The sequence below is a fragment of the Salvelinus fontinalis genome, chromosome 22 (genome assembly GCF_029448725.1).
Source record: "Salvelinus fontinalis isolate EN_2023a chromosome 22, ASM2944872v1, whole genome shotgun sequence".
Classification (NCBI taxonomy): domain Eukaryota; kingdom Metazoa; phylum Chordata; class Actinopteri; order Salmoniformes; family Salmonidae; genus Salvelinus; species Salvelinus fontinalis.
This window is the reverse complement of record NC_074686.1, coordinates 36,834,477-36,852,906: the sequence shown is the minus strand read 5'-3', so window position 1 is coordinate 36,852,906 and position 18,430 is coordinate 36,834,477. Positions and strand designations below refer to the sequence as shown.

At 45.9% G+C, this 18,430-nt stretch overlaps 1 protein-coding gene across 1 annotated transcript in view; it reads left to right on the top strand.

The window, feature by feature from the left end:
• LOC129820271 (phosphatidylinositol-3-phosphatase SAC1-A) overlaps positions 1–18,239 on the top strand; it is a 36,284-nt gene extending 18,045 nt beyond the window's left edge. Inside the window, exons 8-20 of the mRNA XM_055877329.1 lie at positions 4,281–4,382; positions 5,062–5,147; positions 6,271–6,357; positions 6,525–6,593; positions 6,683–6,762; positions 7,433–7,531; positions 10,519–10,657; positions 11,123–11,192; positions 12,014–12,086; positions 14,592–14,685; positions 14,952–15,044; positions 15,298–15,355; positions 15,594–18,239. Coding sequence (XP_055733304.1) covers positions 4,281–4,382; positions 5,062–5,147; positions 6,271–6,357; positions 6,525–6,593; positions 6,683–6,762; positions 7,433–7,531; positions 10,519–10,657; positions 11,123–11,192; positions 12,014–12,086; positions 14,592–14,685; positions 14,952–15,044; positions 15,298–15,355; positions 15,594–15,730 — 1,187 coding nt within the window. The 3' untranslated portion in view covers positions 15,731–18,239. The remainder of the gene's footprint in view (positions 1–4,280; positions 4,383–5,061; positions 5,148–6,270; positions 6,358–6,524; positions 6,594–6,682; positions 6,763–7,432; positions 7,532–10,518; positions 10,658–11,122; positions 11,193–12,013; positions 12,087–14,591; positions 14,686–14,951; positions 15,045–15,297; positions 15,356–15,593) is intronic.
• The last annotated feature ends 191 nt before the right edge of the window (positions 18,240–18,430 follow it).

Genomic DNA, 18,430 nt, shown 5'->3' with positions numbered 1-18,430 from the left:
GAGTGTCTACTACTGGCTAACACCTCTGTCCCGAAGCAAGCACCAGTTAGCCTTGAGCTAGCCTCGAGCTAGGCCCATCTGCCGGCTAGCTGAAGAGCTAGCGCTAGCGCCACTGCGCCAGACCCCCTCCGTCTGAGCAGACCACCCCCCGGGCTACTAACTTTATACGCCGCGTGCTAGCTTAGTGGAGGCCTCCTCTGCTCCATCTACGGCTGCCCCCTGGACACTATGATCACTTGGCTACATAGCTGATGCATGCTTGACTGTCCATTAATTCACGGTACTCCATTCTGTTTATTTGTGTTTTACCTGTCGGCTCTGTGCTTTAACTCAGGATCTGTGTGTAGTTAATCCGACCCTCTCTGCCTAGTCGTCGCCATTTTTACCTGTTGTTGCTGTGTTAGACTAACACCCTGTTATTGCTGCTGTTATCTTACCTGTTGTTTTAGCTAGCTCTCCCAATCAAGACCTGCAATCACTTTATGCCTTATTGTATGTCTCTCTCAAATATCAATATGCCTTGCATACTGTTGTTCAGGCTAGTTTTCATTATCATTGTTTTGGTTTGCAATGGACCCTGTAGTTCCACTCTCCGTACCTCTGATACCCCCTTTGTCCCACCCCCCACACATGCGGTGACCTCACCCATTGAGACCAGCATGTCCAGAGATACAACCTCTCTTATCATCACCCAGTGCCTGGGCTTGCCTCCGCTGTACCCGCGCCCCTCCATACCCCTGTCTGCACATTATGCCCAGAATCTATTCTACCACGCCCATAAATCTGCTCCTTTTATTCTTTGTCCCCAACGCTCTAGGCGACCAGTTTTGATAGCCTTTAGCCGCACCCTCATCCTACTACTCCTCTGTTCCTCGGGTGATGTGGAGGTAAACCCAGGCCCTGCATGTCCCCAGTCACCCTCATTTGTTGACTTCTGTGATCGAAAAAGCCTTGGCCTCATGCATGTCAACATCAGAAGCCTCCTCCCCAAGTTTGCCTTACTCACCGCTTTAGCACACTCTGCCAACCCTGATGTCCTTGCTGTGTCTGAATCCTGGCTTAGGAAGGCCACCAAAAACTCTGACATTTCCATACCCAACTATAACACTTTCCGTCAAGATAGAACTGCCAAAGGGGGAGGAGTTGCAATCTACTGCAGAGATAGCCTGCAAAGTTCTGTCATACTTTCCAAGTCTATGCCCAAACAGTTCGAACTTCTAATTTTAAAAATTAATCTCTCCAGAAATAAGTCTCTCACTGTTGCCGCCTGCTACCGACCCCCCTCAGCTCCCAGCTGTGCCCTGGACACCATCTGTGAATTGATCGCTCCCCATCTAGCTTCAGAGTTTGTTCTGTTAGGTGACCTAAACTGGGATATGCTTAACACCCCGGCAGTCCTACAATCTAAGCTTGATGCCCTCAATCTCACACAAATCATCAAGGAACCCACCAGGTACAACCCTAAATCCGTAAACATGGGCACCCTAATAGACATTATCCTGACCAACTTGCCCTCCAAATACACCTCTGCTGTCTTCAATCAAGATCTCAGCGATCACTGCCTCATTGCCTGTATCCGCCACGGGTCCACGGTCAAACGACCACCCCTCATCACTGTCAAACGCTCCCTGAAACACTTCTGCGAGCAGGCCTTTCTAATCGACCTGGCCCGGGTACCCTGGAAGGATATTGACCTCATCCCGTCAGTTGGGGATGCCTGGTCATTCTTTAAATGTTACTTCCTCACCATATTAGACAAGCATGCTCCGTTCAAAAAATGCAGAACCAAAAACAGATATAGCCCTTGGTTCACTCCAGACCTGACTGCCCTCGACCAGCACAAAAACATCCTGTGGCGAACTGCAATAGCATCGAAGAGCCCCCGCGATATGCAACTGTTCAGGGAAGTCAGGAACCAATACACGCAGTCAGTCAGGAAGGCAAAGGCCAGCTTTTTCAAGCAGAAATTCGCATCCTGTAGCTCTAACTCCAAAAAGTTCTGGGATACTGTAAAGTCCATGGAGAACAAGAGCACCTCCTCCCAGCTGCCCACTGCACTGAGGCTAGGTAACACGGTCACCACCGATAAATCCGTGATAATCGAAGACTTCAACAAGCATTTCTCAATGGCTGGCCATGCCTTCCTCCTGGCGACTCCAACCTTGGCCAACAGCCCCGCCCCCCCCGCTGCTACTCGCCCAAGCCTCCCCAGCTTCTCCTTTACCCAAATCCAGATAGCAGATGTTCTGAAAGAGCTGGAAAACCTGGACCCATACAAATCAGCTGGGCTTGACAATCTGGACCCCCTATTTCTGAAACTGTCCGCCGCCATTGTCGCACCCCCTATTACCAGCCTGTTCAACCTCTCCTTCGTATCATCTGAGATCCCCAAGGATTGGAAAGCTGCCGCGGTCATCCCCCTCTTCAAAGGGGGAGACACCCTGGACCCAAACTGTTACAGACCTATATCCATCCTGCCCTGCCTATCTAAGGTCTTCGAAAGCCAAGTCAACAAACAGATCACTGACCATCTCGAATCCCACCGTACCTTCTCCGCTGTGCAATCCGGTTTCCGAGCCGTTCACGGGTGCACCTCAGCCACGCTCAAGGTACTAAACGACATCATAACCGCCATCGATAAAAGACATTACTGTGCAGCCGTCTTCATCGACCTGGCCAAGGCTTTCGACTCTGTCAATCACCATATTCTTATCGGCAGACTCGGTAGCCTCGGTTTTTCTAATGACTGCCTTGCCTGGTTCACCAACTACTTTGCAGACAGAGTTCAGTGTGTCAAATCGGAGGGCATGTTGTCCGGTCCTCTGGCAGTCTCTATGGGGGTACCACAGGGTTCAATTCTCGGGCCGACTCTTTTCTCTGTATACATCAATGATGTTGCTCTTGCTGCGGGCGATTCCCTGATCCACCTCTACGCAGACGACACCATTCTATATACTTCCGGCCCTTCCTTGGACACTGTGCTATCTAACCTCCAAACGAGCTTCAATGCCATACAACACTCCTTCCGTGGCCTCCAACTGCTCTTAAACGCTAGTAAAACCAAATGCATGCTTTTCAACCGTTCGCTGCCTGCACCCGCACGCCCGACTAGCATCACCACCCTGGACGGTTCCGACCTAGAATATGTGGACATCTATAAGTACCTAGGTGTCTGGCTAGACTGCAAACTCTCCTTCCAGACTCATATCAAACATCTCCAATCCAAAATCAAATCAAGAATCGGCTTTCTATTCCGCAACAAAGCCTCCTTCACTCACGCCGCCAAACTTACCCTAGTAAAACTGACTATCCTACCGATCCTCGACTTCGGCGATGTCATCTACAAAATAGCTTCCAACACTCTACTCAGCAAACTGGACGCAGTTTATCACAGTGCCATTCGTTTTGTTACTAAAGCACCTTATACGACCCACCACTGCGACCTGTATGCCCTAGTCGGCTGGCCCTCGCTACATGTTCGTCGTCAGACCCACTGGCTCCAGGTCATCTACAAGGCTATGCTAGGTAAAGTGCCGCCTTATCTCAGTTCACTGGTCACGATGGCTACACCCACCCGCAGCACGCGCTCCAGCAGGTGTATCTCACTGATCATCCCTAAAGCTAAAACCTCATTTGGACGCCTTTCCTTCCAGTTCTCTGCTGCCTGCGACTGGAACGAATTGCAAAAATCTCTGAAGTTGGAGACTTTTATCTCCCTCAACAACTTTAAAAATCTGCTATCCGAGCAGCTAACCGATCGCTGCAGCTGTACATAGTCCATCTGTAAACTACCCACCCAATTTACCTACCTCACCCCCCATACTGCTTTTATTTATTTACTTTTCTGCTCTTTTGCACACCAGTATCTCTTCTTGCACATGTTCATCTGATGATTTATCACTCCAGTGTTAATCTGCTAAATTGTAATTATTCGATTTATTGCCTACCTCATGCCTTTTGCACACATTGTATATAGATTCTCTTTTTTCTACCATGTTATTGACTTGTTTATTGTTTACTCCATGTGTAACTCTGTGTTGTCTGTTCACACTGCTATGCTTTATCTTGGCCAGGTCGCAGTTGCAAATGAGAACTTGTTCTCAACTAGCCTACCTGGTTAAATAAAGGTGAAATAAATAAATAAAATAAAAAATGTGTCCTAGTCTAAAGTAGTGCTCTAAAATAGGGACTAGGGTGCCATTTGGGACACGATCTTAGGTACAACTTGGCCCGGTGCTGTAGCGGTGTATTATGTGAGGTCCTTGACGTCCCTGACCCAGTCGCCGTGATGAAGCCGTGCCGTATCAACGGGAAGATCTTTGAATGGATCCTCATATCCAGGAGGAGCTGCTTCAGGGCTGGGGTCAGATACTACGTCAGAGGTAAGACACAGGCTTGCGTCTCAAATGGCACCCTATTCCCTATGTAGTGAACTATATAGGCACCCTATTCCCTATGTAGTGAACTATATAGGCACCCCCTTCCCTATGTAGTGAACTATATAGGCACCCCATTCCCTATGTAGTGAACTATATAGGCACCCCATTCCCTATGTAGTGAACTATATAGGCACCCCATTTCCTATGTAGTGAACTATATAGGCACCCCATTCCCTATGTAGTGAGCTATATAGGCACCCCATTCCCTATGTAGTGAACTATATAGGCACCCCATTCCCTATGTAGTGAACTATATAGGCACCCTATTCCCTATGTAGTGAACTATATAGGCACCCTATTCCCTATGTAGTGAACTATATAGGCACCCTATTCCCTATGTAGTGAACTATATAGGCACCCTATTCCCTATGTAGTGAACTATATAGGCACCCTATTCCCTATGTAGTGAACTATATAGGCACCCTATTCCCTATGTAGTGAACTATATAGGCACCCCATTCCCTAAGTAGTGAACTATGTAGTGAACGATATAGGGAATATGGTGCCATTTGGGATGCGGTCCTAGTACTGTACTGCGCCGCATTACTGGCATGTTGAATCATTAATGGCCCGGTGGACATGCGTAGTCATTCTCTCATTATCATTATTTGTTTTTCCTCAGGTATCGATTCTGAGGGCCACGCTGCTAACTTTGTGGAGACGGAGCAAATAGTCCTGTACAATGGAGGGAGGGCTTCATTCGTACAGGTGAGTTTGAAAAGTAGGAGACGGTGGTGGTGGACAGGGTGGGCGACGTGATGGTGGACAGGGTGGGCGACGTGATGGTGGACAGGGTGGGCGACGTGATGGTGGACAGGGTGGGCGACGTGATGGTGGACAGGGTGGGCGACGTGATGGTGGACAGGGTGGGCGACGTGTTGGTGGACAGGGTGGGCGACGTGATGGTGGACAGGGTGGGCGACGTGATGGTGGACAGGGTGGGCGACGTGATGGTGGACAGGGTGGGCGACGTGATGGTGGACAGGGTGGGCGACGTGATGGTGGACAGGGTGGGCGACATGGTGGGTGGTGGTGGACAGGGTGGGCGACATGGTGGGTGGTGGTGGACAGGGTGGGCGACATGGTGGGTGGTGGTGGACAGGGTGGGCGACATGGTGGGCGGTGGTGGACAGGGTGGGCGACATGGTGGGCGACAGGCTGGTGGGCGACAGGGTGGGCGACAGGCTGGTGGGCGACAGGCTGGTGGGCGACAGGGTGGTGGTGGACAGGGTGGGCGACAGGGTGGGCGACAGAGTGGGTGGTGGTGGACAGGGTGGGCGGTGGTGGACAGGGTGGGCTACAGGGTGGGCGACAGTGGGTGGTGGTGGACAGGGTGGGCTACAGGGTGGTGGACAGGGTGGGCGACATGGTGGGTGGTGGTGGACAGGGTGGGCGACATGGTGGGTGGTGGTGGACAGGGTGGGCGACATGGTGGGTGGTGGTGGACAGGGTGGGCGACATGGTGGGCGGTGGTGGACAGGGTGGGCGACATGGTGGGCGACAGGGTGGTGGGCGACAGGCTGGTGGGCGACAGGGTGGGCGACAGGCTGGTGGGCGACAGGCTGGTGGGCGACAGGGTGGTGGTGGACAGGGTGGTGGTGGACAGGGTGGGCGACAGGGTGGGCGACAGAGTGGGCGGTGGTGGACAGGGTGGGCTACAGGGTGGTGGACAGGGTGGGCGACAGAGTGGGTGGTGGTGGACAGGGTGGGCTACAGGGTGGTGGACAGGGTGGGCGACAGAGTAGTAGTAGTTATTGATTAGGCGCAAGCCTTTTTATTTACATTTTTTTTTTTTTTTTTTTTTCCGGAAAATGTCCGTTTCCCTCCATAGACACGAGGCTCCATGCCCTTCTTCTGGTCTCAGAGGCCCAACCTGAAATACAAGCCCAAACCACTGATCAGCAAGAACACCAATCACGTAAGGGCTTTTACATCTTCTGTCTGTTTCCATCTTTCTATTCCATTGTCAGTACAACAGGTCGAAGGTCAGGTAAACCCACTCTGTGGATATTTTGTTTACTAAATTACCAATTGCCTAGTTAAATAAATGTAAAAAATAAAATGTTTCTCTCAACTGCTTCCTAGATGGATGGCTTCCAGAGGCATTTTGACTCGCAGGTCCTCATCTATGGAAAGCAGACCATTCTGAACCTGGTAGGCCCCTTCATTATTTAAGCCTCACGATGGCTAAAACATCACAGCATTATTAGAGAGATGGATATAAGATGGCGTTCTTCTTCTAGGTCAACCAGAAGGGTTCAGAGAAGCCACTGGAACAAGCCTTTGCCAAGATGGTGACTGGCATGGAGAACGGCATGATCAAGTGAGAACTAACCCACTTCTCTCCTGAATACTCATCTGGCTTATCATTTCAGTGATTTATACCTTTTAGATCAGGCCTGGGCAATTCCAGTCCTCGAGGTCCTGATTGGTGTCACAGTTTTGCCCCAGCCAACACACCTGACTCTAATAATCACCTAATCATGATCTTCAGTTTAGAATGTAATTAGATTAAATCAGCTGTGTTTGCTAGGGAATAGGGATGGGGGGAAATTGTAACACCCCATATTGTTATTTTATTGCTATTTTGCACCCCAGTATCTATACTTATCATCTGCACATCTATCACTCCAGTGTTAATGCTAAATTGTAATTATTTCACCACTATGGCCTATTTATTGCCTTACCTCACCATAATCTTACTACATTTACACACACTGTATATAGATTTTTCTATTGTGTTATTGACACTACGTTTGTTTTACTCCATGTGTAACTCTGTGTTTGTGTCGCACTGCTTTGCTTTATCTTGGCCAGGTCGCAGTTGTAAATGAGAACTTGTTCTCAACTGGCCTACCTGGTTTTAAATAAAGGTGAAATAAATACAAAATGTAATTAAAAAAGGCCCCCCGAGGACTGGAATTTCCCCGGCCTGTTTTTAGATGGATCTAGTGCATCCACTCACACAGACATGTTTCTTCTATTGGCTGCAGGTACGTAGCATTTGACTTCCACAAGGAGTGTAGCAAGATGAGATGGGATCGTCTGAATATCCTGGTGGACAATGTGGCTGAGACACAAGATGAATACAGGTATTACTCTCCATATTACACTCCTTTATGAATGGCTGCTAGTCTACACCCACAACCATACAAGACTCAAGTTAAACTCCTTATGTTAGGTTCTAATTCTCAGAGTAAATAACTCAACGGACACTAGATAAGCTTAACCACGTTTAATTCTTCCCAAAGGGTCGATACAGCTGTATTCAGACATCACGTGTTTCCACCACCACAAGTATATGGTGTTCTTCTAATCTAGGTCAACCAGAAGGGTTCAGAGAAGCCACTGGAACAAGCTCCGATTTAGTCACTCCTCCTTCTCTCCAATCCTTACATCTATTATGGTTCGACAGGAACAAAGGAATAAACCATCATTTCTCCCTTCAGGGGATCTGGCCTGACCTCAACCCCCTCATTCGCCTAATCCACAGATGTCCATCCGTTTCCACTATAGCAACCCTGTGATTTCCTCCCGTCCGACCCAGCACATTCCAAAGCCTACATGGTTATCCTACAGATAACCCTAACCTTCTGATGTAAAAACCAGTCTCTTTCACCCCACATACTATACTTCTGAGTACAACAATGTTCCAAGTTTAACCCAGAATCTAACACTTATTAGCAAGAGGATAGACATACGAACATAGAGAGGCTAGTTTGCTTCCTTTCTACCCTTTTATCTCTGGTCTGTCTTTCAAGGTAAAATACCAGTGAGTACATTACAGTAGTCGGTCAGTGACATCTGGATTAACCTCTGGGGGAAAATGTGTTCAGGTTTACATCCCAAATGGCACACTATTCCCTACATAGTGCACTAATTTTGACCAGGGCCCAAGGAGACAGTGCACTATGTAGGTAATAGGGTGCCATTTTCAAATCAAATTGTGTTCGTCACATGCGCCGAATACAACAGGTGTAGGTAGACCTTACAGTGAAATGCTTACTTACAAGCCCTAAACCAACAATGCAGTTTCAAGAAAAATACCCCCCCCCCCAAAGAAATAAAAGCAACAAATAATTAAAGAGCAGCAGTAAAATAACAATAGCAAGGCTATATACAGGGGGTACCGGTACAGGATCAATGTGCGGGGGCACCGGTATTCAGGTAATGCTTCCACTTTAATTATTAAAGTGACTGCATAGATAATAAGAGTAGCAGCAGTGTAAAAGGAGGGGGGGGGGGGGGGGGGGGGGGGGGGGGGGCAAAATGCAAATAGTCTGGGTAGCCATTTGATTAGATGTTCAGGAGTCTTATGGCTTGGGGGTAGAAGCTGTTTAGAAGCCTCTTGGACCTAGACTTGGCGCTCTGGTACCACTTGCCGTGCAGTAGCAGACAGAACAGTCTATGACTAGGGTGGCTGGAGTCTTTGACAATTTTTAGGGCCTTCCTCTGACACCGCCTGGTATAGAGGTCCTGGATGGCAGGAAGCTTGGCCCCAGTGATGTACTGGGCCGTACACGCTACCCTTTGTAGTGCCTTGTGGTCGGAGGCCGAGCAGTTGCCAAACCAGGCAGTGATGCAATCAGTCAGGATGCTTTTGATGGTGCAGCTGTAAAACCTTTTGAGGATCTGAGGACCCATGCCAAATCTTTTCAGTCTCCTGAGAGGGAATAGGTTTTGTCGTGCCCTCTTCACGACTGTCTTGGTGTGCTTGGACCATGTTAGTTTGTTGGTGATGTGGACACCAAGGAACTTGAAGCTCTCAACCTGCTCCACTACAGCGTCGTCGATAAGAATGGGGGCGTGCTCGGGTCTTCCTTTTCCTGTAGTCCACAATCATCTCCTTTGTCTTGATCACGCTGAGGAAGAGGTTGTTGTCCTGGCACCTCACGGCCAGGTCTCCACTGTGTCATCAGCAGACTTAATGATGGTGTTGGAGTCATGCCTGGCTGTGCAGTCATGAGTAAACGGAGTACAGGAGGGGACTGAGCACGCATCCCTGAGGGGCCCCTGATCAGCGTGGCGGATATGTTTTTACCTACCCTTACCACCTGGGGGCGGCCCGTCAGGAAGTGGAGGATCCATTTGCAGAGGGAGGTATTTGGTCTCAGGGTCCATAGCTTAGTGATGAGCTTTGAGGGTACTATGGTGTTGAACGCTGAGCTGTAGTCAATGAACAGCATTCTCACATAGGTGTTCCTTTTGTCCAGGTGGGAAAGGGCAGTGTGGAGTGCAATAGAGATTGCATCATCTGTGGATCTGTTGGGGCGGTATGCAATTTGGAGTGGGTTTAGGTGTTGTGAGCCATGACCAGCCTTTCAAAGCATTTCATGGCTACAGACGTGAGTGCTACGGATCGGTAGTCGTTTAGGCAGGTTACCTTAGTGTTCTTGGGCACAGGGACTATGGTGGTCTGCTTGAAACATGTTGGTATTACAGACTCGGACAGGGCGAGGTTGAAAATGTCAGTGAAGACACTTGCCAGTTGGTCAGCGCATGCTCGGAGTAGACATCCCGGTAATCCATCTGGCCCGCGGCCTTGGGAATGTTGACCTGTTTCAAGGTCTTACTCACATCCACACACACACAGCGCCAACTAGCTCTCACGGTCTCACATCAGAATTAGACATTCATCCATGTTTCATGAATGTCATATTTTCGTAGTTCTTTCAAAACGTCAAATTTAAAAGTTTTTAATGTTAAGGTGAGACATGAACTCTGAATGGTTAAGGTGAGACATGAACTCTGAATGGTTAAGGTGAGACATGAACTCTGAATGGTTAAGGTGAGACATGAACTCTGAATGGTTAAGGTGAGACATGAACTCTGAATGGGTAAGGTGAGACATGAACTCTGAATGGGTAAGGTTAGACATGAACTCTGAATGGTTAAGGTTAGACATGAACTCTGAATGGTTAAGGTTAGACATGAACTCTGAATGGTTAAGGTTAGACATGAACTCTGAATGGTTAAGGTGAGACATTATCTCAATGGTTAGGCGCTGTCCCAACATTACAGTGCTGTTACTGGCTCTGTGGATATGTGTTCTTCTGACTCCTCCTCTGTCTCTCTGCAGCTACTTCATGGTAGACACGGAGGGGAAGGTTTTGTCCCAGCAGAAGGGGACGTTCCGCAGTAACTGCATGGACTGTCTGGACCGCACCAACGTTATTCAGAGCATGCTGGCCCGCCGCTCCATACAGTCCCAGCTACAGGTAGGAAGTCCTCCAGAGCTGGCCCGCCGCTCCATACAGTCTCAGCTACAGGTAGGAAGTCCTCCAGAGCTGGCCCGTCGTTCTTTAACCGACTTTAACTTATACAGTCCCAGCTACAGGTAGGAGGGTTGCACTCATTATCACTTGAAGAGAATAAAAACCTGCCCACCGCTCTGCAGTAGTATGCACAACTCATTATCACTTGACAGATACTCAGCGACCAGGCAGAGTACCTCAACCCCCCTTGTTTCACACACTGGGAGTTATCATTCTGACAGTTACAGGAGGCAGAGAGTTGAACCAAGGGTTGAACAAAGACAACTAGCTACTGTTTCCCACAGTTGAATAACTTACTATTGACAGTTTTATTTTAGAGAACAAGCTGAATGACTGAGCCCTAGTTCTCTACCCTACCCCCTTCTAAATGGACTTATTTATGTATGCTTGTTTGGTGGTTGTCCACAGAGGATGGGTGTCCTGCATGTGGCCCAGCGGATTGAGGAACAGGACGATTTTGAGAAGATCTACAAGAATGGTAAGTGGGCCCCGCCCCTCTCTAGGCCATCAGTGGCAGCTACTTTAGGTCTTTTTACACTGCATCATTTTAGCCCAGGGCTACCACTAACCTGGGTTAAACTCAGCCTGGGGCTACCACTAACCTGGGTTAAACTCAGCCCGGGGCTACCACTAACCTGGGTTAAACTCAGCCCGGGGCTACCACTAACCTGGGTTAAACTCAGCCCGGTGCTACCACTAACCTGGGTTAAACTCAGCCCGGGGCTACCACTAACCTAGGTTAAACTCAGCCCGGGGCTACCACTAACCTGGGTTAAACTCAGCCCGGGGCTACCACTAACCTGGGTTAAACTCAGCCCGGGGCTACCACTAACCTGGGTTAAACTCAGCCCGGGGCTACCACTAACCTGGGTTAAACTCAGCCCGGGGCTACCACTAACCTGGGTTAAACTCAGCCCGGGGCTACCACTAACCTGGGTTAAACTCAGCCCGGGGCTACCACTAACCTGGGTTAAACTCAGCCCGGGGCTACCACTAACCTGGGTTAAACTCAGCCCGGGGCTACCACTAACCTGGGTTAAACTCAGCCCGGGGCTACCACTAACCTGGGTTAAACTCAGCCCGGGGCTACCACTAACCTGGGTTAAACTCAGCCCGGGGCTACCACTAACCTGGGTTAAACTCAGCCCGGGGCTACCACTAACCTGGGTTAAACTCAGCCCAGGGCTAAGGAGGCTGTCAGTGTGTGAACGCAGCTTTTAAGTGTCATATGAGGTTGATCTGTCTAGTCTGTCACACTGCTCTGCTCACTAACAATGTCTTGTCTGTTTTCTGTGATAGCTTGGGCTGACAATGCCAATGCATGCGCCAAGCAGTACGCTGGTACGGGAGCCTTGAAGACTGACTTCACCAGGTATAGAAATGCGTGTGCTGCTGACCTCTGAACTATACAGTGCCTAGAGATATTTTCTACACCCCTTTGAATTTTTCAACGTTTTGTTGTGTTACAGCCTGAATTTCAAATGGATTAAATTGAGATGTTGTGTTACTAGCCTACACACAATAACCCATAATGTCAAGGTAGAATTATGTTTTTCGACATTTTTACAAATGAATAATAAAATGAAAAGCTGAAATGTCAAGTATTTTATGTTATGACAAGCCTAAATAAATTCAGGAGTAAAAATGTGCTTAACAAGTCACATAATAAGTTGCATGGACTCACTCGGTGGGAAATAAGTGTTTAACATTATTTTTTAATGACTACCCAATCCCTGTACCCCACACATACAATTATCTGTAAGGTCCCTCGGTCGAGCAGTGAATTTCAAACACAGATTCAACCACAAAGACTAGGGATGTTTTCCAATGCCTCGCAAAGAAGGGCACCTATTGGTAGATGTGTAAAAAAAGAAAAGAAAAAAAAGCAGACATTGAATATCCCTTTGAGCGTGGTGAAGTTATTAATTACATTTTGTACGGTGTATCAATACACCCAGTCACTACAAAGATACAGGCGTCCTTCCTAACTCAGTTGCTGGAGAGGAAGGAAACCGCTCAGGGATTTTAACATGAGGCCAATGGTGAATTTAAAACAGTTACAAAGTTTAATGGTTGTGATATGAGAGAACTGAGGATGAATCAACATTGTAGTTATTCCACGACAATAACCTAATTGACAGAGTGAAAAGGAAGCCTGTACAGAACAAATATATTCAAAAACATGCATCCTGTTTGCAACTAGGCACTAATGTAATACTGCAAAAAATATGGCAAAGAAATGAACTATGTCCCGAATACAAAGTATTATGTTTGGGGCAAATTTTAATAAAACGCATTAGACTACCACTTTCCATATTTTGAATCATAATGGTGGCTGCATCATGTTATGGGAATGCTTGTCATCGTTAAGGACTGTGGAGTTTTTCAGGATAATAAATAAATGGAATGAAGCTAAGCACAGGAACAATCTTGGTTGTCTGCTTTCTAACAGACACTGGGAGATTAATTCACCTTTCAGCACGTCAATAACCTAAAACACAAAGCCAAATATTCACTGGAGTTGCTTACCAGGAAGACAGTGAATGTTCATAAGTGGCCGAGTTAGTTTTGACTTAAATCTACTTGAAAATCTATGGCAAGACCGGAAAATGGTTGTCTAGCAATGATCAACAAACAATTTGACAGAGCTTGAAGAATTTTGAAAAGAATAATGGGGAAATGTTACACAATCCAGGTGTGGAAAACTATTAGACTTACCCAGAAACACTCACAGCTGTAAATGTGATATTTCTGTATTTTATTTTCAATACATTTCTACAAACATGTTTTCACTTAGTCATTATGGGCTGTTGTGTGTGTGTGTATATGGGTGAGATAAAAACATATATTTAATCCTTTCAGAATTCAGGCTGTAACACAACAAAATGTGGAATAAGTCAAGAGGTATGAATACTTTCTGAAGGCCCTGTATACAGGCCTGCATGTCTGTGTGCTGCTGACATCTGAAATATATACAGGCCTGCATGTCTGTGTGCTGCTGACATCTGAAATATATACAGGCCTGCATGTCTGTGTGCTGCTGACATCTGAAATATATACAGGCCTGCATGTCAGTGCTGCTGACATCTGAAATATATACAGGCCTGCATGTCAGTGTGCTGCTGACATCTGAAATATATACAGGCCTGCATGTCTGTGTGCTGCTGACATCTGAAATATATACAGGCCTGCATGTCAGTGTGCTGCTGACATCTGAAATATATACAGGCCTGCATGTCAGTGTGCTGCTGACATCTGAAATATATACAGGCCTGCATGTCTGTGTGCTGCTGACATCTGAAATATATACAGGCCTGCATGTCAGTGTGCTGCTGACATCTGAAATATATACAGGCCTGCATGTCAGTGTGCTGCTGACATCTGAAATATATACAGGCCTGCATGTCAGTGTGCTGCTGACATCTGAAATATATACAGGCCTGCATGTCAGTGTGCTGCTGACATCTGAAATATATACAGGCCTGCATGTCTGTGCTGCTGACATCTGAAATATATACAGGCCTGCACGTCTGTGCTGCTGACATCTGAAATATATACAGGCCTGCATGTCTCCAAAGACTGCTTGTTTAGTTGGAGGTCAATTGTTTGTTGTGTGGCTTCAATTTCAGGTCACCTTTTCATTTCTACGCAAACTGTCTAGGTACTATCTGGTTGGTAGATAATGTCCGTGTGACCATGAGATGTTGATGGTGGTTATTTCTCCTTCACCTGTCATTCGTATTGCTACGTGGACATTATGGTAGACAGTCTGACTACTTGCTTGTTGGTGACTGACAGTGTCTGTTATTGATGGTTGTTATTTCCTGTCTTGTTGGGAGAGTTGAGTGTGTGTGTGTTATTTCCTGTCCTTCATCAGGACAGGGAAGAGGACCCAGATGGGTCTGGTGATGGACGGTGTGAACTCTGCCATCCGTTACTACAAGAATAACTTCTCTGACGGCTTCAGACAAGTACGTCTGATTTTTAAATTTGAAAAAGGCCTAGAAAAATAACACATTTTGAACTACATAAGGTAGGAATAGTGTATTACTGTCAGATATCTGCTGTGTAGATGGACCAATTTCCTGCTTAAGACCAATGTTTTCCTCAAATCATAATTTTACAAAAACTAAATATAATTCTTCATCCATGTGTTTTAGAGAGACATGGAGTTATTTCACTGTGTTTTTGTTGTCAGTCCTTTTAAGCAATGAAGGGGTATGTGTGTTGTCTCCAGGATTCCATTGATTTGTTCCTTGGAAACTATGCTGTTGATGAAACAGACGGACCAACTCCACTCCGCATCCAAAAGGACTGGAAGTTCCTCACGGTCAGTTGCCTCTCTCCATCTCAAAGTAGTAATGGGGATGTATCGTGGTCAGAAGTGGGGAGAGGCCCTTTTTGGGATGTCCTGGCACCAGTCAGGATGTCCAGACTGATCGTCATGTTTTGTGATTCACTTTACATGACTACGTCTCTGGTCCTCTCCTCCATTTTATTTGTATATTTATTTTTTTAAATACTGAGTTCTGCTTTCCACCCCAAACTATGAGTAATGTATTTTTGTTGTCTTTGTCTTGCAGCTGCCCATCATCATGGTGGTAGCATTCTCCATGTGTATCATCTGCCTCCTCATGGCTGGTAAGAAAAAACCCATCTGACAACCACTTGTCTAAAGGAACATTCTAGTCTTAACTTTTAGCTCTGTTAACCTCAGGACACAAGGGCATGCTAGTTCTGTTTGTGTCCTTAACAATTCGTTGTGATCTCTGGTCACACAAATTTATATATTTATGGTCTCTGACAAGTTTCCCCCTCCATTTGTGTATCCTTGATATTTGTCGTTCTCTGACGAGTGGTGTCCCTCTCTCTTTCCCAGGTGACACGTGGACTGAGACCCTGGCCTATGTGTTGTTCTGGGGCACTGCTGCTGCCGTCACCGCTGCCGTCATCGTCTTCAACGGCCGTGACTTCGTGGATGCCCCCAAACTGGTGCAGAAAGAGAAGATGGACTGAACGTGTGTGTGTGTGTGGAAAGCAGCTCGGCCCAGCGGACTCCTATACCTCTTCATCCAACTCTTCTTCCTCCCAGCTGCTTGAGGCTCGGACACTGTACTGACCTGCTCTCCACACTGTCCTCCTAGGTTACGTTCCAAATGGCACCCTATTCCCTATATAGTGCACTGGAATAGGATTCCATTTGGGACGTAGCCCTATAGTTTCTATAGGGGTTTCTACTCCGACCCAGAACTCCTGTTTATCAGGCAGCATACCTACTGAAGCCGCTCTGAACTCTACAGTCTCCTATCAGACTCTGTCCTCCTTCACCTCCTTCCAAGCCCACCTTCCTTAGATCATGGTGTATGCTGACCTTTCTTATTATGTTTAATTTCTCTGTGTTGGACAAGGCTGGTGTACAGTCGGTCAACCTCGGTGATGGTTTAACCACTTTGAAGGCACCACACGGTAATGGTTATTACAGAGGTCTCTCAGAAAACATTTTGATGGAACTTTAGTGAATTGCAGCGTAATTCTTAATTTTTCATGAAAGCAACTTTAATAACAAGACGATATTCAATATTCTTGTTATACATTAAATGAATGGTTTCTTTGGTTTAACTTTTCTGTTTACTGTAATTCAAATGCAATGTATTTTTAGGCAAGGAAACTACAGAGAAACGGTTGGCACTATAACATGCACTATGACTGGGGTACATTGTTTAGAAAGATAACATGTTTTGGTTGTTCTCTTGAATGTAATAAGCCTTACTATACTACTCGTTTAAAGAACACACACACACATATATATATATATATCGCTAAACAAGCTAGTTCCCCTAGAGACGAATGACGTGGGGTGGGGGGGAGAATGTATTGCTACTATGAACATATATCGTGCAAAATATTTATGAATCTAATTTTTAAGTAAGGGTTTCTTGCTTAGCTTACCATATTTAATTATTTTTGCATTTTGGGTGAACATGAAATAAGTTGCACCTAGTATGTGATCTGAGCGGTGGGAGATGTTGTTCATTCATTGTTGATTATAGGGTAGTCACTATACCATAGTTCTGTCATAACCTTGACTTGTCAGTGTTTTCTAGTTTACTTCTCACAGTATTTAGGGATTGTTATGCTCCAGATACAAAATGTAATTTAAATGTACATTTAATTGAATTTAAAACCACACTTTAGACCTGACTTACAAGCTTGCCCCCCCCCCCCCCTCCATGATTTGAGGGAGTGGACGTAACCATTCCTTGTTATCGTGAGTAGGATTTCTCGTCTTAATGGGTTTCGGGATTTTTCCAGATTTTTGTCTATTCAATAGATTTGTTTTGTAGACAGTTTATGTTGCTATGCCTTTGTGTGTTTACTTTCCTGTTCTGATGATGTCCATCTTGAATATGCAGTGTTGAGCACTTATTCTAAATACAGAAGTAGAGGTCACGGTGTAAAATATTTTACAACATCAGCACAATTCCATTGTTCCTTTTTAGAATGTATTATTGTAATCTGCCAGTGATTTACTACAACATTAACGCTAAATTAGAATGTATTAGTTAATATACTAGAACTAATATTTCTTCTAGCTGGGCAGTGGTAACTAACAGAGGGAGGACCAACTCAAGCTTGTCTACTGTTGTGTTTCCATGAACATCCTTGCAATTTTATATATATATATATATATATATATACTGTATATTTTACAATGAGATTGTATGCTGAGCACTTATTTGCAGAGTCTATACTAAATGTAAAGATCAAGCAGTGATTTTTATATTTTTTATCTGGATGAGAATTTAGTGATCTTTTGAGTCAACAACCGCATTTAAAGGCGTATGATTTGCCTGGTGAATATTTTTTGCTTATAATCTTGGGTTTACGTTTTGAATATATATCTCAGACACTGGAGGTTGGAAGCACCTTAATTAGGGAGGACGGGCTTGTTGTAATGAGGGGAATGGTACAAAACACATGGTTTCCATGTGTTTGATGCCGTTCCATTCGCTCCGTTCCAAGCCATTATGATGAGCCGTCCTCCCCCTCAGCAGCCTCCACTGTTCTCAGAATATTAGATGTATTTTGGAATATGGTTGTTTTTGTGAATGTATTAATAGCGGACGATTTTTCTTTTTTGAAACCCATTATTTTTCCCCCCTCTGTCACCATTCCTTTTGTTGGTATTCAAAACCCTGAACATTCCCATAATACATGTAACTGAGCTGTGATGTAGCCTGGTCCCAGATGTGTTTGTGCCATCATGCCATGACAAATCAATGAGTGACATGGAGTTGGCATGATAGCACAAAGAGACTGGAACCCAGGATAGCTATGAAGACCTTGGACAGTATATCAATCGACTGAGGTTAGTGGTAGACTTTTACATTTTGTAAGAGTAAGTGGTGGGCTGTTTACTATGAAACTAGTTCTCGATCTTGACTGGTTTACCAGAAAGGCCATGTTCCCAGTAGGTGCGCTAAAAGATCATAGAAACGACTATTGAATAAAAAATATCCAAGTACTGCAAGGACATGTTACTGAGTGGTTCAGGGTACATGACAGGATCAGTAGCTAGCTACAGTAATTTGATTGTAAAACTTGATAAATGATTATACTTGCATCCAATCAGATGGAATTAAGTAAACAACACTATAGTGAACGACGTAAGATCTAACTCGTAATGTCATTGGCAATTGTGCTCTTTCATCAGGA